General features: G+C 36.1%; 1 protein-coding gene across 3 annotated transcripts in view; it reads right to left on the reverse strand.

The window, feature by feature from the left end:
* PHKB (phosphorylase kinase regulatory subunit beta) overlaps window positions 1-25,017 on the reverse strand; it is a 249,812-nt gene that overhangs the window by 79,286 nt on the left and 145,509 nt on the right. For all 3 annotated transcript variants that reach the window (XM_045988942.1, XM_045988940.1, XM_045988941.1), the window contains 2 exons: window positions 24,207-24,365; window positions 10,558-10,652 (listed from right to left, as the gene is read on the reverse strand). In XM_045988942.1, the coding sequence (XP_045844898.1) occupies window positions 10,558-10,652; window positions 24,207-24,365 (254 nt within the window). The remainder of the gene's footprint in view (window positions 1-10,557; window positions 10,653-24,206; window positions 24,366-25,017) is intronic.

Here is a 25,017-nt window from a genome sequence, read left to right on the forward strand (position 1 = left end):
TAACAAAAGTACCTTTAGGAATGAAAGGGAAATAAAGACATTATCAGACAGAGGAAAACTAAGAATTATGTTCAGCAGACCTACTCACAAATAAAGTCTTTAAAAAAAGCATTAAACAGAAAGAAAATGATAACAGAAAAAGGCTGGGATATTCAGAAAGAAAAGAACAAGGGGATGGTAAAAGTTGAGATAAGCACAATAGACTTTTACCTCGTGAATGCCTTCAATAAAATTTTACGGTGGAAGCAAAACTTTTCACACAATCTGATGTGCTACTCAATAAATGCAGAGGAAATACTTTTAAAAATATATTTAAAAAGTAAAAAAGGAACAAAAACTAAATGGAAGTAAGGTTTCTACACTTCACTCAAAGAAAAATACTGACACCAGTGGGACTTTAGATAGTTATGTATATGGTAATTCCTGGAGGAATCACTAAGAAAATTTAAAAAATCAATATACTAAATAACATTTTAAGCAAATCAAAATAGAATTCTAAAAAAATTTAAGTAATCCACAAGATGTCCTTCAACAGATGAAAGGTTAAACAATGGTATGGTCATACTATGAAAAACTACTCAGCAATACAGAGGAACAAACTTGTTACATGCAGTAACTTGGACCTATCTCTTTGGAGTTAGGCTGAGGGAAGAAAGCCAATTCAAAAGGTTATATACCATACAGTTCCATTTATATAACATTTGTGAGATGACAAAATTATAAAATGGAAAACAGATTAGTGGTTACCTGGGGTTAAGGAGAGCAGTGAGGGAGGAGTGGCTATAAAAGGGTAACACAAGGAAGTCTTAGGATAATATGGTGATGGTACACTGTAGTATACTGACTGTGGTGGTAGTTACACAAAGTTACACATGTGATCAAAATGGACAGAACTATACACACAGAAACACAAATGAGTATATGTATAACTGATAAAATGTGAATAAGCTCTATGAATTTTATCAACATCAGTTTTCTGTTTTTCAGGTTGTACTATAGTTACATAAGATGTTAACATTGTAGAATGCTAGTGAAAAATTCAAAAGCTCTCTCTGGGTATTTCTTTGCAATTTCTTGTGGACTTAAACTTATTCAAAATTAAAAGTTAAAAAATTTGAGGGGTGCCTAGGTGGTTCAGTCATTTAAGCATCTGCCTTAGGCTCAGGTCATGATCCCAGAGTCCTGGGATCCAGCCCCACATCTGGGTCCTTGCTCTGTAGGGAACCTGCTTTTCTCTCTCCGTCTGCCACTCCCCCTGCTTGTGTTCTCTTTCTCTCCCTCTTTCGCTCTCTCTGTCAAATAAATAAATAAAATCATTTTTTAAAAGTTAAAATTTTTTTAAATTCATTTTTTTTACTATGTTATGTTAGTCACCATACTTTATTAGTTGTTGATATAGTGTTCCATGATTCATTGTTGGCATATAACATCCAATGCTCCATGCAATATGTACCCTCCTTAATACTCATCACTGGGCTAACCCATCCCCCCACCCATCTCCCCTATAAAACCCTCAATTTGTTTCCTGGAGTCCACGGTCTCCCATGGTTTGTCTCCCACTCTGATTTCCCCCACTTCATTTTTCCTTCCTTCTCTTAATGTCCCCCATGCTATTCCTTATGTTCCACAAATAAGTGAAACCATATGATAATTGACTTCCTCTACTTGACTTATTTCACTCAGCAAAATCTCCTCCTCCTTCTGTCCATGTTGATGCAAAAGTTGAGTATTCATCCTTTTTGATGGCTGAGTAATATTCTATTGTAAATATGCACCATATCGTCTATCCATTTATCCGTTGAAGGGCATCTTGGCTCTTTCCACAGTTTGGCTATGTGCACATTGCTGCTATGAGAGTTAGGGTGCATGTGGCCCTTCTTTTCACTACATCTGTATCTTTGGGGTAAATACCTAGTAGTGCAATTGCTGGGTCATAGGGCTGCTCTTAATTTTTAACTTTTTGAGGAATCTCCAGTTTTCCAAAGTGGCTGCATCAATTTGCATTCCCACCAACAGTGTAAGAGGGTTCCCCTTTCTCTACAATCTCTCCAACATTTATGGTTTTTTGCCTTGTCAATTTTTGCCATTCAAACTGGTGTTAAGGTGGTATCTCAATGTGGTTTTGATTTGAATTTCCCCAATGGCTAATGATGATGAACATTTTTTCATGTGTCTGTTAGCCATTGGTATGTCTTTTTTTTTTTTTTTAAGATTTTATTTATTTATTTGACAGAGAGAGATCACAAGTAGGCAGAGAGGCAGGCAGAGAGAGTGAGAGGGAAGCAGGCTCCCTGCCGAGCAGAAAGCCCGATGCAGGACTCGATCCCAGGACCCTGAGATCATGACCTGAGCCGAAGGCAGCGGCTTAACCCACTGAGTCACCCAGGCGCCCCTGGTATGTCTTCTTTGAAGAAGTGTCTATTCATGTCTTCTGCCCATTTCTTGACTGGATTATTTGTTCTTTGGGTGTTGAGTTTGAGTTCTTTCTAGATCTTGGATATCAGCCCTTTGTCTGTAGTGTCATTTGTGAAGATCTTTTCCTATTCCATGAGTTGCCTCTTTGTTTTGTTGACTGTTTCTTTTGCTGTACAGAAGATTTTTATCTTGTTGAAGTTCCAAAAGTTCATTTTTGCTTTTGTTTCCCTTGCCTTTGGAGATGTGTCTTGAAAGAAGTTGCTGTAGCTGATGTCAAAGAGGTTACTGCCTATGTTCTCCTCTAGGGCTTTGATGGATTCCTGTCTCACATTGAGGTCTTTCATCCTTTTAGAGTTTATCTTTGTATATGATGTAAGTGAATGGTCAAGTTTCATTCTTCTGTATATAGCTGTCCAATTTTCCCAGCACCATTTATTGAAGACACTGTCTTTATTCCATTGGATATTTTTTCCTCCTTTATCGAAGATTAGTTGACCATACAGTTCAGGGTTCATATCTGGGCTCCTTATTCTGTTCCATTGATCTATGTGTCTATTTTTGTGCCAATACCATGCTATCTTGGTGATCAACCTTTGTAATGTAACTTGAAATCAGACAACGTGACGACCCCGACTTTTTCTTTTTCAACATTTCCTTGACGATTCAGGGTCTTTTCTGGTTCCATACAAATTTTAGGATTGTTTGTTCCAGCATTTTGAAAAATGCCATTGTTATTTTGATTGGGATGGCACTGAAAGTATAGGTTGCTCTGGGCAGCATAGACATTTTAACAATGTTTATTTTTCCAACGCATGAGCATGAAATGTTTTTCCGCCTTTTTTTGTCTTCTTCATTTTCTTTCATAAGTGTTCTGTAGTTTCTAGAGTATAGATCCTTCACCTCTTTGGTTAGATTTATTCCCAGGTATCATAAGGTATTGGGTGCTATTATAAGTGGAATTGATTCCCTAATTTCTCTTTCTACAGTTACATTGTTAGTGATTAGGAAAGCAACTGATTTCTGTGCATTGATCTGTATTCTGCCACATTACTGAGTTGCTGTATGAGTTCTAGTAATTTAGGGGTGGAGTCTTTGGGTTTTCTATGTAAAGTATCATGTCATTTGCGAAGAGAGAGAGTTTGACTTCTTCTTTGCCAATCTACCTTTTTCTTTCTTTTTGTTGTCTGATTGCTGTTGCTAGGACTTGTAGTACTGTGTTGAACAACCATGGTGAGATTAAAATTTTTATTAAATTGACACCTCAAGATTTTTTGATTGTGCAAATTTGTTAACAATTGTGATAATAATTTTAAATAAAAAGTCAGGAAGCTACAAAAGGAATAATTAGAGAACAAAGATGAGCTATTAGAAATTAAAAATATAACTTTGCCATAAGAGACTATGGACTCTGAAAAACAACCTGAGGGTTTTGAAGGGTCAGGGGTGGGAGGTTGGGGGAACAGGTGGTGGGTGATGGGGAGGGCACGTTTTGCATGGAGCACTGGGTGTTGTGCAAAAAGAATGAATACTGTTACGCTGAAAAAATTAATAAAAAGGGAAAAAAATATATAACTTTGAAAAAAATTCAGCAGAAGAGCTGGAACAAAAAGTTAAGGAGGAGTCTCTGAATACAGAAAAAAAAAATCCAAAAAGCAAACCAAGCAAACAAACAAACAAACAAATAAAACAAACAAACAAAACCATCTGAAAAAAAAAGAAAAAAGGGAAGAGACTCAGGGGATCATTCCTGTAGGACTAGGATCTGACTAATAAAGGAATCCTAAAAGAAAGAATAGAAAAAGGAAAGTAATAATTTAAGAAAACTTCCCATCGCTGAAGAAAGTCACAAACTGAAAGTGCCCAAGTGCTAACCAGAGAAAAGGCAAACAAGACCCACATAAAAATAGAAATTGTAGGACACCAAAAATAAAGACAAGTTCCCAAAAGGATATGATCCCAAAAATATAGTTTCATTACAATGTATAGGTAGCAAAAGTGATAAATAGAAGAATTAAAAATTACTACTCCATATTAGGAGATTAAGATGGATGGGCGGTTGAGGTGTACCCCTTAAAAACAACAGAAACTCTACAAAAGTAAAATATCAAGCAAAAAGTGTTACATCTACATTATTCAGAAATTTGGAGACATAGGTGAAAACAGGTATGGTTTAAAAAGAAAAAAAAACCTTTCTGGAGATCAGGAAATGGTGGAATGGCCAATACTCCCAAAGTAATGTAATGCAATTGCACTGTAATCTCAGCTGCAGTATTTCACTTCTTACAGAATGCATTTATACAATCTTTATAAGTATTCAAAAAGAGAGGCAGTGTCTGGGGCTTGGATTTTAAGGATTCTGACTGAAAAGAGGCCAGGCTTTGGGATGAAGGTTGCACTGAGTGTAGAGTCCCAGGAGTGGGTGAGGGCAGTTGTTTTATTAGCTCAGCGTATCTGCTGAGACTGTAGTACAGGAGGACTGGGAGAAAATGGGAGAAACTGCAAAACAAGAAACTGAGGTGCTCTGTAGGGCCTTAAATGTCAGGATATGCAGTTTAGAATCTATCCTGAGGAGAGTAAGGAGTCAAGGAATAAGGAATAGGGCATTTTGTTTTTGTTTTTTAAGATTTATTTATTCATTTGAGAGAGAGTGCATGCAAATGGGAGAACACTCAGGGAGAGGGAGAGAGAATCTGAAGGAAAGTGCACACGCAGTCCACAGCCCAACATAGGGCTGTATCTCACAACCCTGAGATCATGACCTGAGAAGAAACCAAGAGTCGGATGCTTGCCTGATTACACAACCCAGGTGCCCCGTCATGGAAGCTTTTAAGCAGGAAATTCCACTAATGGACCAAACTTTATAAGATCATGTATTCCTAAGCACAGAGAATAAACAGAGAAGCTGGAGTCAGAGAGAGAGTATTAAAACCATGCCACTGAGTTGTAATGAAGTCTAAGTGGTACGTGGCAGTGGGGCTAAATATGGAGAGACAAATATGAATGCTACTGTGAAGGCAGAGCCAATATGAGACCCATCTGAACAAAAGAGCTACTGGCACGAGAAGGGACCACTTCTTGTCCTTATCCAAGACAAGCACTATGGGAAGAAGGGAAGATGTGAAGAAAGAAGATAACACATTTGGTATTAGAAAGGTTTTTTTGCTCATCAGGGACAGGCAAATCAAAACTACAATGAGATATCACCTCACACCTGTCAGAATGGATAAAATCAAAAACACAATAAACAACAGGTGTTAGTGATGATGTGGAGAGAAAGGAACACTCGTGCACTGTTGGTGGGAATACAAACTGGTGTAGCCACTCTGGAAAACAGTGTGGAGTTTCCTTAAAAAGTTAAAAACAGAACTACCTTATGATTCAGCAGTTGCACTGCTGGGTATTTACCCAAGGAATACAAAAACACTAATTCAAAGGGATACATGTCCTCCTACGCATATAGCACCATTATTTACAGCAGCCAAATTATGAGAGTAGCCCATGTGTCCATTGACCGATGAATGGAAAAATAGGATGTGGTATATATACACAAGGAATACTATTCAGCCATAAAAAAGAATGAAACCTTGCCGTTTGCAATGACATGGATGGAGCTGGACAATAAAATGCTAAGTGAAATAAGAGAAAGACAAATACCATATGATTTCACCCATATGTAAAATTTAAGAAATAAAACACACAAGCAAAGGAAAAAAAAAATGAGAGCAAAAAAGAGAGAGTCAAAGCAAGAAAAAAATTTTTTTTTTTTAAACAGACTTTTAATTATAGACAACAATCTGATGGTTACCAGAGTGGAGAGTGGGGGATGGGTTAAATTGGTGATGAAAATTAAGGAGGGCACCTGCTGTGATGAGCACCAGGTGATCTACAGAAATGCTGAATTACCATATTGCACAACTGAAACTAATATAACACAGTATATTAACTAATTAGAGTTAAAATAAAATTTTTTTAAAATGTGGAATTCATTAAAAAGAATATGTTTTATTTTCCAACAGCTTTATGAGATATGATTGACATTCAAAACCTGTACATATTTAATATCTACAACTAGATGAGCTGGAGATAAGTATATACTCGGAAATGTTGGATTTTATTTTTTTTTTAATTTTTTTAAAATATTTTATTTATTCGACAGAGAGAAATCACAACTAGGCAGAGAGGCAGGCAGAGAGAGAGGAGGAAGCAGGCTCTCCACGGAGCAGAGAGCCCGACGTGGGGCTCGATCCCAGGACACTGGGATCATGACCTGAGCCGAAAGCAGAGGCTTTAACCCACTGAGCCACCCAGGTGCCCCAATGTTGGATTTTAAATACTAGATCTGTGGAGAGATGATCACCAAGTAGTTGGAAATTCAAGTTTAAATATTAGGAAAGATGTTAGGATTACAGATGTAAATTTAGAGACATTTGTATGAGAAGTCCACTGATTCCCCATGACATTCCTTCCTCCCACACATACCTTCAAGTACACTCAAACATTCAAGTTAAACACTGACTACCTCATATCTAATAGGTGTTATGATACTATCACAGGTACTAAAGCTACAAAAATAAATGAAACATGTTCTCTGGTCCCTAGGAACTTACACTCAAAGATCTCCAAAAGGTGGGTTTTGGGGGTTTTTCTGGGGGTAGGGTCAAAATCTCACAATACTATAAAGTATATCTGCTATTGTTTACAATACTTTTCTTTCTACTCCTCTAAACTGACTTATGAAAGGGGATTTGTTTTATTCTTTAAGTAACATCAAAAGAAAACAGCAATTTCTGACTAGTGATAGAGTAGTGAGGAAGGTCATCCCAGATGACACCACACTTTGTCAATAGCCTTATGTATACTTGAAGGAGTGGACAATTCTACAGTTATGGCACACTCCTTGCTTTCTGGATTCTAGAAACTTCCTTCTGTCATACCTTTCTGTGGAGGAATACATTGATTCAGCATACCTGGGCTGTTCAAACTCTGAACATTCCCAAGAAAGCGATATTTGCAGGATGGGCCCTTGGCTGGCTTCTTGGAAGGATCTGTCAGATAAGAGTGTTTTTGCATGCTTAATTAAGGCCATGGACCATACAGTACCAGTTTGTCCAGAAGGTTTATTACTAACAATGTGATTTATGGTGAATATCTGTTTTAGTTTTTTTACCTCCAGGGAGCTAGAGCTTGAATAACCATCAATTACGCAGGTGCTACATGCCTACATGACTAACTGTCAATAAAAACCTTGGACACTCAAGCTTGAGCAAGTATTGGTTGGCAACACTTTGCATGTGTTTTCACACATCGTCACTGGTAATTGTGTCTCACATGACTCCACTGGGAATGGACATTAGGAAGCTTATGCCTGGTTTCCCAAGACTTGCCCTGAGTGCCTTTGCTGATTTTATTTTGCATCCTTTCCCTGTAATAAACCATAACTGTAAGTATCAGAGCTTCTAAATCCTTTGAGTTCATCTAGTGAATCACTGAGGCAAAGGATAAACAGGACCTCTGACATATGTTCCTTCAAAGTTAGGGACTTTTCTCACTTCCAGAAATTATCTGAACTTTACTACTCTTCTCTATTTTTCCCACTGTTTAGTAGGGTTTAAAGCACAGATCAATACCCACAGATAAGTTAATTGCAAAGTCTGACCTGGTTAATAATGACCAAGAGAAGGGTTTCTGGGTGGCTCAGTTGGTTAAGTGTCTGCTTTTGGCTCAGGTCAGGATCCCAGGGTTCTGGGATCAAGCCCCATGTCGGGTTCCCTACTCACCAGGGATCCTGCTTCTCCCTCTCCCCTGCTATCTCTCTCTCTCAAATAAATAAAATCTTAAATAATAATAACAGTAATAATAATAATAATGACCAAGAGGTCTCTGACATCAACATTTTAAGGAGAGGTCTATGTCTGACTTTCGTATTTCATCAGTCAATGCCACCCAGTCCCAGCAACAGACAAGGTCATGTCTGGTCTTGGCTACTGCTTAAATGGCCAAGAAAGTGGCAAAGGCACCTCACCACTTTATATATTACTACAACCAAGCTGGGTGGGGCATGATGGCTCCCAGCAGTTTTCTGCTGCCAATCCTCCCATTATCTCTTTCTCAGAAACTGTACACAACTCTGCACAGATGTAATCCTCATGAAGCTGAATGAGAGAAGCCCTTGTCCTTATCCTATAGTAAGTGTCTGATGTAGGATGTGGCGTCACCTGGGGAGCAGGGCATAGATAATTTAATAGCAGCATTAGAAAATGATTTCAATATAAAAAATAAACCTATAAAATTCACTCTCACTCACTTGTACTCTAATAAGCTTTCTTGAATGGGATAGAAAGAGTTGGAAGCATTCTGCCTGTCAAAAATTACACAGAGCCAGAGCCTTCCTTATATAACTGTTTAAATTGTTGATTTTGTTAGTTATGTGCTTTGATGCTCTCTGGCTCCTATCCCCACAACTCAAATCTGTAATCTATTACTTTATTTTCTAAGAAAAGTCTTTGTGATTTCATTACCCTACAGAAGTGGGTAACACATGTGAAATGCTATGTAAATGATACACACACTAGTCTAAAAATGGCTCAGAGTCACAGCACTGGGTAATAGAAAGTTAAATGTATTCCTTATTTTACCATTTCTTCAAGTAAAATGCGTATCTCAGATTTGTACAGAATGTATCCTTGTACTGCACTGACACTAGTAGTAACTAAGATAAAGGCCAAATCCTCACCTTATACAGGAGTCAACAGGCCAGTGAAAAATTTCTAACACATATTAACATAGGGATTTCACATTCTTGAGAAAATCTTAACCTTTATTTATAAGTCTCCCAAATAACTCCTCAATAACTTCTCATCTATAAACCACTCAGAGTAATTACAGGTTTTATTGAAGACCAGCAAAAGAAACAGAGAGAAATAGTGTGACAGAATCCAAAGGACCTAGTTGGCTCTCCTTTACTCTCATTAAAACAAGAATTTATTTGTGTGTGTGTGTATTTTATATATATGTGTGTGTGTATACATATACACACACACATATATATATATATTTTTTTTTTAATAAAAGGAGCATTTTGGGTTTTGTTTTGTTTTGTTTTTTAAGTAGGCTCCATGACCAGCATGGAGCCCACTGCAGGGCTCAAACTCACGACCATACTAAAGACTGAGCTGAGATCAAGAACTGGAAACTTAACCAAATGAACCACCCAGGCACCCCAAAAGAAGCATTTTGATTTTATATGCATATCTTCTGGAAGTGCTGTGATTCTTATTAAATCAATGTAAACTCTGAAAAACAACCTGAGGGTTTTGAAGGGTCAGGGGTGGGAGGTTGGGGCAACCTGAGGGTTTTGAAGGGTCAGGGGTGGGAGGTTGGGGGAACAGGTGGTGGGTAATGGGGAGGGCACGTTTTGCATGGAGCACTGGGTGTTGTGCAAAAAGAATGAATACTGTTACACTGAAAAAATAAATAAAATGAAAAAAAAAATCAATGTAAACTGCTTGGAATCCCAGGCACACACTCAGGTTCATTCCCTTTCTCCTCAGGCAGTTTCCAGAATCCACAACATTCTCATTTTAACAGTCCTCATTACTGGTATCATTTAATACTTGAGGGTTTGCTCAAATCAACATCAATCTTGCTGATTCTGCAAACACTTATTTTGTTGACACAACACAGTCTGAATCCATAGCTACTAAGTGTAAAAATTTTAAATTATTCCTTCACCCAACATGTCACCAAATACTAAGGACACTCTGTCAGTCCCTCAGTCCTGTCACAGAGACATAGAAATGGACAGACATTAAGCACAGGGCCTTTCATGGGACCCCACTTCCCCCACATATATCCTCTTGCCCACACATACATACTGTATCCTCCTGAAGGCATTTAACACCTTTAACTCAACCACTGTGAAGATGAAAATGTTTGCCTCGAAGACATCCTGTTGGCACATCTGACTCATACTTCTTCATTAACAAGTAATCTTTTACCACAAGTAAATCTTAACTAACCAAAAAAGAGAAAAGCCTTGCCCTCAGAAAAAGAAATAAAAACCCATTCAGAATAAAATTTCTTTTAAAATTAATCTTTAAATGTCTCTAGATGAGTCTAAATTAAGAAAAAAAAAAGCCTTACTTGATTGGAAAACCTCATGCTCACGTTACGCTGATTCTGTAGTGGGACATAGCGCTGGACAGGATCAATGTCTTTAGGGCTGACTAATTCATCAGCTGAAAAAAAAAAAAAAAGAAGGGAAATGACATTGTCAAAAATGCATCTTTGCAACACTATAAACCAACTTGACCTAACAGCAACAGAATACTTCATCCAACAAGAGCACAATATATATCCTCCTCAATGTACACAGAATATCTTCCATATACTATGCCATAGAACAATACTCAATAAATTTAAAGAGTTAAAATTATACAAAGTATGATTCTGACCACAATAGAATAAAATTAGAAATCAGTCAATAGGAAGAAATTTTAGAAATTCACAAATGGGTGGAAATTAACACACTCCTAAATAACCAATGGGTCAAAGAAGAAAACAAATGGGAAATTAGAAAAGAGTTTCTAATACATGTTCTGATGAGATGACTGAAAATGAAGACACAATATACCAAAACTTGTGGATGTAGCTAAATCAATGCTCAGAGGAAAATCTGGAGCTGTAAATGCCTATATTAAACAGAAGAAAAATTTCAAATCAGTAACTTATCTTTACATCTTAAGACAGCAGATGAAAAGAGAAAACTAAATCAAAAGCAAGCAGAAGGAAGGAAATAGTAAAGATTAGAGTGGAAATTAATGAAATAAAATAGAGAAAAGCAAGAGGAAATATAAGTGAAACTAAAAGTAGATTCTTGAAAAGGTCAGAAGTGGACAAAAAGGTTGCTGGGGGTTGGGAGGAGGGATAGGGTGGATGGGTTATGGACATTGGGGAGTGCTATAAATTGTGTTAAGACTGATAATTCACAGACCTGTACCCCTGAAGCAAATAATACATTATATGTTAATTTTAAACAGATTACTCTTTTTTTTTTAAGATTTCTTTTTTTAATTTATTTGACAGACGGAGATCACCAGTAGGCAGAGAGGCAGGCAGAGAGAGAGAGGGAAGCGGACTCTCTCGCTCAGTAGAGAGCCCAATGCAGGGCTTGATCCCAGTACCCTGGGATCATGACCTGTGCCAAAGGCAGAGGCTTTAACCCACTGAGCCACCTAGGCACCCCATATGTTAATTTTTAAAAAGTGGACAAAACTTTAGCTAGACTGAACAATAAAAAAAGAAGACTCAGATTATTAAATCAGGAATGGAAGTTATGAATATTATCACTGACCTTTAGGAGTATATGATAATTCAATGAACAAATGTATGCCAATAATTTAGATAACCTATATAAACTGATATTTATTTATTTATTTATTTTTAAAGATTTTAAGTACGTATTTGAGAGAGAGCACACAGAGGGAGAGTGAGAGGGAGAAGCAGACTCCCCACTGAGCAGAGAGACACAGGGCTCAATTCCAGGACCCTGAGATCATGACCTGAGCCAAAGGCAGATGTTTAACCAACTGAGCCACCCAGGCACCCCTATAAACAGATTTATAACAAGTGACTGAGATCCTGGAAAAACAAACAAAATATAAAAGCCCAGAACATGATGGCTTCGTTGGGGAATTCTACCAAACAGTTAAAGAAGAAGTAAAATCAATCTTTCGCACACTTTTCCAAAACAGTAGGGAAAACACTTTCAAACACATTCAAGGAGGCCAAAACTATAAAATGAAAATATAAGTAACAAAGAAGAGATGAGATAAATTGAACTTTGTCAAATTATAACCTTGTGGACCTCAAAGGACACAATGAAAAGAGTAAAATAACAACCCACAGAATGGGAGAAAATATCTACAAATCATGTATCTTGTAAAGGACTTCTGTCTTGAATATATATAAAAAATCTTGTGACTCAATAAAAAAAGACAACACAATTTAAAAATGGCCACAGTACCCGAACTGACACTTCCCCCCCAAAATACACAAATTACCAGTAAGCTCATGAAAAGATGCTCAACAACATTGTCATTTGAGAAATGCTTATCAAAATCACAATGAGATACCACTTCATATTCATTAGGATGCTTATTATCAAAAAGCAGACAAGAACAATGGTTGGAGAGGATGCAGAGAGACTGGAATCCTCATACATTGTTAGATAGAATGCATTACGGTATAGTTACTTTAGAAAACAGTCTGGAATTACTCAAAATGTTAAACACAGAGTTACCAAATGACTCAGCAATTCTACCCCTAGGTATATACCCAGGAGAAATGAAAACAAATGTCAAGCAATAACTTGTACATGAAAGTTCACAGCAGCATTATTCATAAAAGCAAAATAATGGAAACAATCCCAATGTCCATCACCAGATAAATAGAAAAATCAAATGTGGTATATACATACAATGCAATGTTTTTTGACTATAAAAGGAATTATGATACATCAGTGAACCTTGACAACAGGGTGCAAAGGCCAGGTATTATATCATTCAAGGTATATGAAATGTCCAGAATAGGCAAATCTACAGGGATAGAAAGTAGATTAATGAGTATCCAGTTTGGGGGAAAGGCTAAAGTGATTAGGGGTGGTTGGGGAGTAACTGCGCATGAGGTTTTTGAAGGGTGATGAAAATATTCTAAAATTGATTGTGGTGATGGTTATCCAACTCTGAATAAATAGAAACCACTGCATTTAAACTTTGAATATGTTAAGATATAGTATGTAAATTATGTTCAGTAAAGCTTGTCTCAAAATAGTGTATTTGCATTCTCTCAAGAAAGGAAACCAATTCATGAAGGGGAGACAAAGTGTTTCCTGATACTAAATTCTGATAGATTTCTGAGACAGGGCATTTTTCATGGGGCGCTAACCAGCATGAAAGCAATGGCTTCAACTGCTCATATACTGTTGTACTGGAATCCCCTTCCACCTCCTGGTAGCTCCTTGTGGCAACTATGGATAAAATCCAAGGGCATAATAATGAAGGTAATTTAGAGTTTGGAAGGAGAGGGTGAGGAGAAGGTATTAAGTCAGTGGTTCTCTGCTGTCTTCAGCTGTAACACCCCTCAGAGAGAGTCAGAACCTAAGCCACAACAGGGATTCTCCATGGACATGGAGAGGACTATGCTAGCACGGGGTAATGAAAAGAAAACTTCGAAGTGTAATTCTACATGACCTTGTTGGAGTGCAAGTTGGCAGTATCTATGCAAATTTACCACAGGCATACACTGTCCCAGCAACTGAACATGTATAATGTTATCTTAGTTATACTGAGACATGTAAAGGTAACTGAATAACAACATAAAAGAAAAAAAAGAATCTAACTTCTCCCAAAGTGAATCAGCACAATTTTTGCTGCACTAAGGCTATGAAAAGTCTTCATTTCATATTTGATCTTCCGTTCTTTACTGATTACATAAAAATGACACCATGCTGAATGTCATATAAATTTACCTGTGTATAATATTTAGTACAAACAAACAAACAAACAAAAAAACCCAACAACCTCATTTTCCATAGTTTTTTAGGTACTTCTTTAAGTCAGTGAATAATTCTGAAAAACAGAGCAGAAAGTCAAGCACAGAAACGCTTGTAAATTTCTTTGCAGCTGGGATAATGTTTCTCCTTACACAGGTATTTCTATTCTAGGGTTAACTTCAGGGCACGTATGCAATGTTATCCAAAAGACAGAATCACCAAAGGTGTTTTCAGTAACTCTTGAAAGATGTTTTTAATAATAGTAAAAGTGATATTAATGATAGCATGACAAGAGAAAGGAGGAACAGTGCAGCCACTGTTGCCTCTGTCACAGGAACCACAGAAACACTCACCAGGTGTTCACTCTGTTCCTAGCCTCATTTGAGCAGTTCATTTATACTAATTCATTAATCCTCACCACAATCTTGTCATTTTACGGATGACAAAATGGCACGGAGGGGCTCAGCAACTTGCACACAGAAAGTAAATGACAGAGCTTAGATTCAAACGCAGTCCCTCTCTCGAGTCTGTACTCATAGCCTAGACTAATTTTACCCTTTAAGAACACTGACACTGCAGTGGGTTAAAGCCTCTGCCTTCGGCTCAGGTCATGATCCCAGGGTCCTGGGATCGAGCCCTGCATCAGGCTCTCTGCTCAGCCGGGAGCCTGCTTCCCTTCCTCTCTCTCTGCCTGCCTCTCTACCTACTTGTGATCTCTCTGTCACACAAATAAATAAATAAAATCTTAAAAAAAAAAAAAAAGAACACTGACACTATACAACACAGATGGAAAATATACCAATAGGAGAAAACATTAAACAAATAACTTAGACCTTGATATGTTATATTTTTCCTATTCAAATCACAGAATATTCTTCTACCTCTGAGAAAAAAATACACTTTTGCAAAATTTAAACCAAATCAATGTAGGCTTAATTATGGCAAATACTGCCATATAATTTCTATTTATTAATATCAGTTGAGCTCATGATGCAGGGTTGATTAGTACAATGATATTCTAAATAGCACCAAATTATTTCCCTATCTCATTTGTCTGATCATTGGATGTGAAAAAATTTCCACTACCAACAAGCATTTTACATAATTAATGTTTCACTGTCTTTCTACAGAAAGGAAATTCCATCTTTATTATTATGTCATTTATAAATGACAGAAAAATTAGGAAATCTTATATCCTTGGAAAGCATAAATGCTAATCTAGTAAAATTGATATGGATCAGTTAACCAAGTCTCTTGAAAAAGCTTATTTCTTTGCATTTCCTTCTGATTTCTCTATTTGTACTGCACTTATATATCCAGCTTGACATCCGAACTTACACCATGTGCTCATCTATAACCCCACAGGCTGTATGCTTCTCATTCATGGCTATTCCCCACTTTCTAGAATAGCATCTGCCATATAGTAGGTGCTCAAGAGACTAATTAAACAAAATAATAAACTTCTGGGTTAACAAATTTGGAAACGTCAATTGCTGTAATCATTGCTTTAATTTTCATAATGGTAAAAGTGACTAATGCCTCAAAAAGATCATGTTATAAATGTATTTTTTTGAACTGCATTGATTTTTGACATTCAGGAGGCAAAACAGGGTTCCTCACTGTGCCAGTTCCATGGTACTGGCTTTCTGGTGAAGAGTGAAAGCCTGAAGGAACGTGTGCCCAACCAACTACAGAATATTTAAAATGAAAATAACGGAACAAGGATATAAGACCAATGGCTTTCTACATTTCATAGAATGGTACCAAACTTCACAGATAAGCGTTTCTATAAATTGGGACAGCTGTCTTTAAATCTTTAGACAACAGATTAGGTTCATTAATATGTGTATTTTTTGTGTGTAGATATTTTATGAAAAATACACCAAGTTTACTTCAATCATTGTTGAGGGTAAGAAGAAAATATCAAGAAGAATTTTCTTCTTTAATAAAATAACAATTCAAAGGAAATTTAACAGAGCAAGTAATTTTTTTTATCATGACACCAAAATTATATAGGACATACTAAAATAGGCTCAGCAGATAATTTATAGGGTAAAATTATGTGCTTCTAAGCCTAACTGATTCTCAGCTGTAGTGCCACATATTAGTAACACATTTATTAAGAAATAAGCTACAGAGAAAAAGAAAATGTAGATCCTCAACCTCAGATACCATACCAAAAAATAATTCAAATTTATAAATGCTTTTAACTCAATTGACTAACAGGGATGGATTTCTTAGAATTAAATATTAAATTCCATGGCCAGAATTAAATTGAAAAATAATGATAGATCTAATTATATAAAGATTTTAAATTTTGTTCATCAAAAAGCAATGTAAAAAAATTCATAGGCAAACAAACTAGGAAAATACCAAAGAGGTCAATACACCTAATACATATGCAGACTGATAAGAAAACCCATAAAAATCAAAGTTAAATGGGCAAAGAAAACTAGACAATTCATAGAGGACAAAAAATGACTAAGAAATAAGTTTTTTAAAAATAAGCATGTAAATGAAAACAGGATACAAATTAGTATCTTTTATTGTTAGCAAGGTTTTTATTTTATTTTTTTTCCCATTTTATTTATTTTTTTCAGCGTAACAGTATTCATTGTTTTTGCACAACACCCAGTGCTCCATGCAAAACGTGCCCTCCCCATTACCCACCACCTGTTCCCCCAACCTCCCACCCCTGACCCTTCAAAACCCTCAGGTTGTTTTCCAGAGTTCATAGTCTCTTATGGTTCGCCTCCCCTTCCAAATTTTTTTTTTTTTTAATAAACATATAATGTATTTTTATCCCCAGGGGTACAGGTCTGTGAATCGCCAGGTTTACACACTTCACAGCACTCACGATAGCACATACCCTCCCCAATGTCCATAGCCCCCTCCCCCTCTTCCAATCCCACCTCCCCCCAGCAACCGATGGGATTGGGAGGGAGACAAACCATAAATGACTCTTAATCTCACAAAACAAAAGGTTTTTATTTTTAATGAGCATATTTATTGCCAGAAAGGTTAGAGGTGATACAATCACCCTGCAGATTCCTGAATAAATCAGTAAATCAGTCACGGGCTATGTAACCTTGGATGAGTTGCTAAATTCTTCTGAGCCTCAGTTATGACATATGGCATCCATATGTCATATGAAGCTAGGAGGATTACCTAGGTTAAAACTCACAAAGGACAGAGCACAGAATCGGATACATTTTAAGGCAGGTATTATTAGTATTTCTGGGAAACAGTCTGATGTATGTGGTCTTCTCAGACTCTAGGCATCACTGCTTTTATATTCAATTTTACTAATATATTTAAGGGTGGCATCATAAATTTTTATACAAGTTTCCTAGCCTTAGTAGCAATTTAACTAAAAATTTTAGTTTTAAGAAAGCCAGAAATTTATATAATAAGCTAAAGGAAGAAAATCTTCTTAGGTGAAGCTTTTATAGTCATACTGTATTACATGTGCTCACAAGGTGTTTATAATGCCTACTGCCCAGAAATCCCACTTCAGGGCACTAGCAATCACACAGATACCATGAAAAAGATAACAAAAGTGCTTAGAAATTGATGTCTTTCTGCTTGAAGTTTCCTGAAGTGTAACAGCTGGGAAATCTCTTAGCAACCACAATGTAGAAATGTATCTGTATACTCTTATCTGTTCGTTTTATATTTAACTGATCAGTACCAAAACCTTGTGCTAAGTCAACTTAGTAAGTAAGGAGTCAACTGCTTTTGAAGTCAAGAGACAAATGAAAATCAAGACCAGGGTGCCAAGGGTGGCTCAGTCGTAAAGCAGCCGCCTTTTGCTCAGGTCATGATCCCAGGATCCTGGGATGGAGCCCTGCACTGGACTCCCTGCTCAGCTGGAAGCCTGCTTCTCCCTCTCCCACTTCCCCTGCTTGTGTTCCCTACCTTGCTGTGTCTCTCTCTGTCACATAAATAAATAAAAAATTAAAAAAAAAGAAAAGAAAAGAAAATCAAGACCAGTTTCTTTTGTCCTCGGGCACACTAGGGGGCACTTTATCACTAAATTTAACTTTACAAAGCATTAGGTTTCCAGGCTTAATCAGTAGCTTTTATATCTGACGTCAATTGGGCAAAAAATACCATGAACGAAATCAAATGCAAATGAATTTACCTTAGCTACAAATATTAGAATTAGGAAGTAGTATATATTTCCTAGGTTGTCATTTTCTTGCTGTAGAGCTATTGGATATCAGTGACTAACATACAATAGGCCTCTACAAATAGCAGCTAAATCGTGGAGAAGACAAAAGATTTTTAAGTAGCAACTAGGGAAGCATTTTATTCTTGTGATGTTTTGTGACTATGGGGGTACCTACAAGGAGGGCCCATGAGCATCCTAAGTTGTCTGGTTAATGAGAACTATGAAATACATTTTAATAAATACTATCTCTTAAATGGTGGCTGAGAGACGGAGGGCAGAAGGAAGTACAGGAAATAGAGCCATTTAAGTATATATCTGTGCCAAAGTAAATGTTTTATGTATATTTCTTCATTAGTTAAGAAAATTCCTCAAGTCATGTAAGTGATAAGTAGCAGAAACTTCACTGAAATCCTGAACTGTCCAGTTCCTTAAGTTTATGACTCTAAAACTCTTAGTCTTTCCATCACAGTCCAAGAAAAACATGAAAAGAAAAATAGGAAGAGAAACTAGCAGAGAAGGAAGTGATCAAAAAGATGATTATACCAGAGAAATAATCTATATCAAATGGTTGGTTACAAGTGTGCTGGTTGTCAATAATCTTTTAAAATACAGTTTCTACTGGAAAATAAATTGGATTCCAAATAATGACTTACCAAAGAATATTAGACACCCAAAAAATTAAGTTGGGAACTTTATATGTATATAACATTTTGCATACTTTAATATACCTCTATATTTATTTTATCACTTTAGACATCTTTTATTAACACTCCTAGGAAATTCAATAACACCTCCCTCAAAAAGAAAAAAAATCCTTTGTGAAATTCAAGAGAATTTTCTTCACCTGAATATTCTGGGAGTTTATGTGTGTTGGAGAGAAAGTTGTAGTTAATTAAAATTGCTCAATATTTTAGGGCATATGGTTGGCACAGCTGGTCTAGCATCTTAACTCTTGGTTTAGGCTTGGGTCATGATCTCATGGATCATGAGATCAAGCCCCACATTGGGCTCTTTGCTCAGTGGGGAGTCTGCTTGAAGATTCTCTCCCTCTTCCCTCCCCCCACTCATGCATTTTCTGTCTCTAAAACAAATTAAATCTTTTAAAAAATTGCTCAATATTTTCAAATTTAATCAGAGAACATCCCTCATTTTAACTCTTGATATTTATTGTTTTCAAAGTGTCCAACCTAAAAAAATTCTCTATCCACCTATCTTAAGTTATACTCTAATCTTTATATATATAATACTCTAATCTTTAATGATTTAGCATCTTATAATGGTGCCTAAATGAAGGTCATGATCATGAATATCTGATGTACAGGATATAAGGGAAGTTAACTAAAAATATATTGAAAAGAAAAGCTAAAGTCTAGAAGTCAGATTTTTTTTTTCAAAGATTTTATTTATTTGACAGACAGAGATCACAAGTAGGCAGAGAGGCAGGCAGAGAGAGAGAGGAGGAAGCAGGCTGTCCGCAGAGCAGACAGCCCGATGCAGGGCTCGATCCCAGAACCCTGGGATCATGACCTGAGCCAAAGGCAGAGGCTTTAACCCACTGAGCCACCCAGGCGCCCCTAGAAGTCAGATTTTTTTAAAGCTAAACTCAATATGCTGTTTCCTGACCTAAGACCAGGAAACATGGTCTCTTAGTTTTTCTTTTTAAAAACACTGTATAAGAAAATATATTAAAGTTAAGTAATGACTTTGGGGAAGTATTAGAGTTAGTTACCATTAACCTCATGTTACATTTCTCTTGTTTTCTTAACCTCAAAAAAAAAAAAAAAAATCCAATCCAAAGATCATGGTTTTTCAAGTGACTTTTATATGATAAATACTTTCGAAGTTATTTTTGCAAAACACTTAAAGAGGTACACCCCAAAGATACAAATGTAGTGATCTGAAGGGCATTTGTACCCCAGTGTTTACAGAAGCAATGTCTAAAACAGCCAAACTATGGAAAGAGCCCAAACCTCCATCAACAGATGAATGGATAAAGAAGATGCAGCATGTGTGTGTGTGTGTACACATGCACACACACACATATATATGGAATATTATGCAGCCATCAAAATAAATGAAATCTTGGGGCGCCTGGGTGGCTCAGTGGGTTAAGCCTCTGCCTTCGGCTCAGGTCGTGATCCCAGGGTCCTGGGATCAAACCCCGCATTGGGCTCTCTGCTCAGCAGGAGCCTGCTTCCTCCTCTCTCTCTGCCTGCCTCTCTGCCTACTTGTGATCTCTGTCTGTCAAATAAATAAATAAAATCTTTAAAAAAAAATGAAATCTTGCCACTTGCAATGATGTGGATGGAACTAGAGGGTATTATGCTAAGCGAAATAAGTCAATCACAGAAACACAATTATCATATGATCTCACTGATATGTGGAATTTAAGAAACAAAACAAAAGATCATAGAGGAAGAGAGGAAAAAATAGAACAAGACTAAACCAGAGAGGGAGACAAACTATAAGAGCCTCTTAATCACAGGAAACAAACTGAGGGTTGGAGGAAGGATATTAAGGTGATGGACATTAAGGAGGGCATGTAATACAATGAACAGTGGGTATTATATAATTATATATATTATATTCATATTATATATGAATCACGGGCCTGTACCTCTGAAACCAATAATATATGTTAATTAACTAAATTTAAAAATGTGGGGAAAAAAGATACGCTGTGTTCTAGAGGCTGATCATCTCTTCTATGGTAGGTTTCTAAACTTCCAAATTTAAATAATGATTAAAGGTATAGCGAATGATCATTTTATTCTAAGACAAGTCAAATGTTATATCTTAAAATATGTCTCATCTGGTTTAAAATAAGCATGTTTATCATGGAACACTACATCAAAAACTAACATGTAATTCAAAAAAGTTATATTAAAAAAAAGAACAAGGGATAGACAGCAAATACTAACAATCATTATGTTTTGCCCAAAGATCAGATGTAAACTTGATTTTATTTTTAATTATTTCTAATATTTTCTACAATGTAATACTGTAAGAAAATATTAGAATATAGTATTCCAGTAATAGCAATTCTATGTTAGATATAAACAAATAAATAAATAAATAAAATTAACATTTATAATTTTTGACATTTTATAGCAACTACTGATTTTCTTAAAATCTGAATTTTCTAAAGAAAAAAATACTCTAATAATTATTTTCTAAGAATATACTAGGTAGTTCAGGTCTTAGGCCAGGAAACAGCATATTGAGTCTTTTTGCTCTAACAATGGGATGAAACATAGTTTTGTTGCATAATTATTCATTAGGGTGAGATATACCATATATATATATATATGGTTTGCATATATATATATACATATATGCAAAATATTCTTACTAGATTTCACTGGATACAAACTGGCCTGAATTAGTATATCATATGATATAGAATTAGAATTCTATATCATAGAATAGTTTCAAAGATTTACTATTCTTTTATTTTCAGTTAATTCCAATTAAATGGACCCACAAAATGCTGTCAAGCAGATATCCAACCAAGCCCCTTTAATGAATAAATAAGACTTTGTTAGTAAATGTGGCATCTGGAATCTCAATAACATCCATAGAGGTTTAATGTTCTTGGGGGCAAGTATATAATAGTTAAGAGCAACTAAATGATTCAGTCTTCTGAGAGCTTATTCATCTTAACCAGTGAGCTTGTTAACCAGATGACACACAGCTAGGTCAGAATGCCAATGAATATGTAGCATCTCTTTTTTCAGCAGCAGAGAAAGTATGTGGTTTCATAGTTTGCAACACACCTTCTGTATGCTCTCAACTGCCTTTTTAGGAGCTCAGCAGGGAAAAGAGAAATTGACTCTTTCTTTGAAGTTTTTCTTCTTTTTGGTCATGAAACAGAGATGAGAAGGTCCGGCCTGGACTATTTCTGTTCACATTCATCTTTTTTTTTTTTTTTTTTAAAGATTTTACTTATTTGTTTGACAGACAGAGATCACAAGTAGGCAGGGAGGCAGGCAGAGAGAGAGTGGGGGAAGCAGGCTCCCTGCTGAGCAGAGAGCCCGATGCGGGGCTCGATCCCAGGACCCTGGGATCATGACCCGGGCCCAAGGCAGAGGCTTTAACCCACTGAGTCACCCAGGCGCCCCTCTGTTCACATTCATCTTAACATAAGGAAATGCTATCTACACTCAAAATGTCTACATTCAATACATTTATTTTAGAGTATGGAAGGTCCAATGCTTTTTTACTGATACTATTTTCAATTTCTTCATTTTTAAAAGCCCAAGTTGCTTATGTATAGTACAGTCAATTCTGCATTCCAAATTCATTAGCCTCAATTTTATCCACAGACTTTGCTCAAATAGCACTCTTCCTAGCACTTGATCACAGACTAGATGTAGAGCAAAAAGCAGGATGATAAAGGTTCAGATCTCAAACTCAGTATCCCAAGCTCTAGTTTTCAACCTCAGAATCAGAAAAATTTCATCAAGCTCAATTATAATTTCCAAGCTCCAATATATAGAAATTTAGGATTCAGATGTTACAATTCTTATCCTTAGATCAGTTAACTATTTCTTTACTACAACATGTTTTATTTAACGGTATCACCAGAAGGCTTCTTTGTATTCATGCTAGTGAGATGGAAAATAACATTCTAACCAGAGATAACCTTGCCAACTTGGCTTGATTCTAAGAAAACTACTTCAGGTATATATATATTTTTTTCTTTTGGAAAATCTAAAAGCAAACCCTGTATAAATAATATTAACTCCTTATCAAAAAGCTATCCCCTTAAAAGAAGAAAATTTTTCTACAGGTTCTTAAATTAGCATTAAGTGTATATGGAGACCCAGAAAATGCAGTTAGGAAACAAGCAAATTAAAAACAGCATTAGCCCCCTCCTGGACATTGGGGAGGGGAGGCGAACCATAAGAGACTATGGACTCTGAAAAACAACCTGAGGGTTTTGAAGGGTCAGGGGTGGGAGGTTGGGGGAACAGGTGGTGGGTGATGGGGAGGGCACGTTTTGCATGGAGCACTGGGTGTTGTGCAAAAAGAATGAATACTGTTACGCTGAAAAAAAAAAAATAAATAAACAGTTATGTTTCCTGTTAAAAAAAAAAAAAAATCTTTTAAAAATAAATAAATAAAATAAAATAAAAACAGCATTAACTTAATTTTCTATTCTTTGATTAGCTTCTGTGTGCTCTTATATGTCATTTGTGTAAAGCTTGAATTGGAAATCTGAAATATTCTTCCTTAATGGAATGTAAAAAAGAAAGAAAGAAACCAAAGATGATTATTCTTACAACACAAAAAGATTTAGCATTTATGCAGTAATACTGGGAACAGCAAAGATAATAACATACTTCACACGGTAAGCAGTTCTTTTAGTGCAGGTACATACAGTATTTACAATCAGCCTGTTTCATAATTTGTTTGCCATTAAGGAATTCTGACTCTAATTTGATAGCCTTTTTGATGGGAATGCTAATAATATTTGAAATTTAAGCAAGCAATGATGCAGAAAGATGCATAATAATGCTTTTGTGTGTGTGTTCCTTAAATTAGCCTTCATCTCAATGTGTCCAAAGAGTACTCATATTTGGCAGAAGTTTTGGGATAAGCTGAAAAATCCTCAAAAAATTATGAATAATGGTCCCGTTAAGCCTCTAAGCTGAGTATATTACCAATGCATATTTATGGGAAAGAAGAGAACTTTGAGATAACTAATTCCTTTTGACAAGTGGTTTACTAACGCTATGACCAAGCATAAAATCAGAATTTTTGTTATGTTATATAAAAGTAACTCAAAGTTTCCACAGCCTCCTGCTAGAAACCTATCCACCAAGCTGAATGGAGCCCCTAAATGATTTAATGGTACACCTATTTGACATTCTTCCCAGAAACTGTCCATCATTATTCAGTGAAACAGATATATTAATATAGCTTTACATACTAAGAAACTCGCCCAAGACCTCTTAACAGTAGGAAACACCACCCAAATCCAAGAAAGATGAGAGCAAAAATATACTTATTTCTAACAGCTTGGTATCAAGGGAAAAAAAGTTCCCAAACTTCTCCACTTACCCAGGAGTTTTGCAATGATATAAAGGGCTTGTCCCCAAAGAAAGAGTTTTCCATCACTGCCACAGTTGCTAGGAAATCGCTTTTGACTACCAGGGTTTCTTTTCTCGTATTCTACAAAATCAGCTGGCACATAATAGTACTTTGGTATGACAGGATAACCTATGGAGTTTAAAAATACACATTTAAAATACAAAAATCAGTGTGCTCCCCAAGTTTTCCCCTCAAGAAACTGAAATATTAGAAAACAGAGATAGGTTGTAAAGGAAGTAAGATATTCAATCAGCTACAGGAAATTGGATATAATGGCTTCAGAAATTGCCAGTGAAAAACATGGAAAAAGTTCCTTGATTTTAACACTAATTTGACAGCATATGCTATGTGTTAGCCAATAATATGTACATAATCTCCTTTAACAACATTTAATTTTAACACCTTTAAATGAATCAATAAAAATACAGTATGCAAACATTTAGAGCCATACAAGTTTTCTTTAATAGGATTAGTCTGTAGAAGCATTACAAATGAGATATCATGTAATCTCAAATGAAGAATTGTAACCCTGAACTATTGCTTAAAGCAAAGGAATCCTCATTTTAAACATCAAATCCAATATCTACCATTTAATATCATTGAAAAAAAAATCCATCCTCCTCTGTGAGCAACTTGTTTAAAACATTCCTTGAAGGGTACGTGTAGTAATGAGCATGGGGTGTTATATGCAAGTAATAAATTACTAAATCTTTCTCCTGAAATCAATAATACTCTATATGTTAACTGAATTGAATTTAAATAAAATCTTGGAAATATATAA

This window comes from Meles meles, chromosome 19, assembly GCF_922984935.1.
Source record: "Meles meles chromosome 19, mMelMel3.1 paternal haplotype, whole genome shotgun sequence".
NCBI classification, from domain to species: Eukaryota; Metazoa; Chordata; class Mammalia; order Carnivora; family Mustelidae; genus Meles; species Meles meles.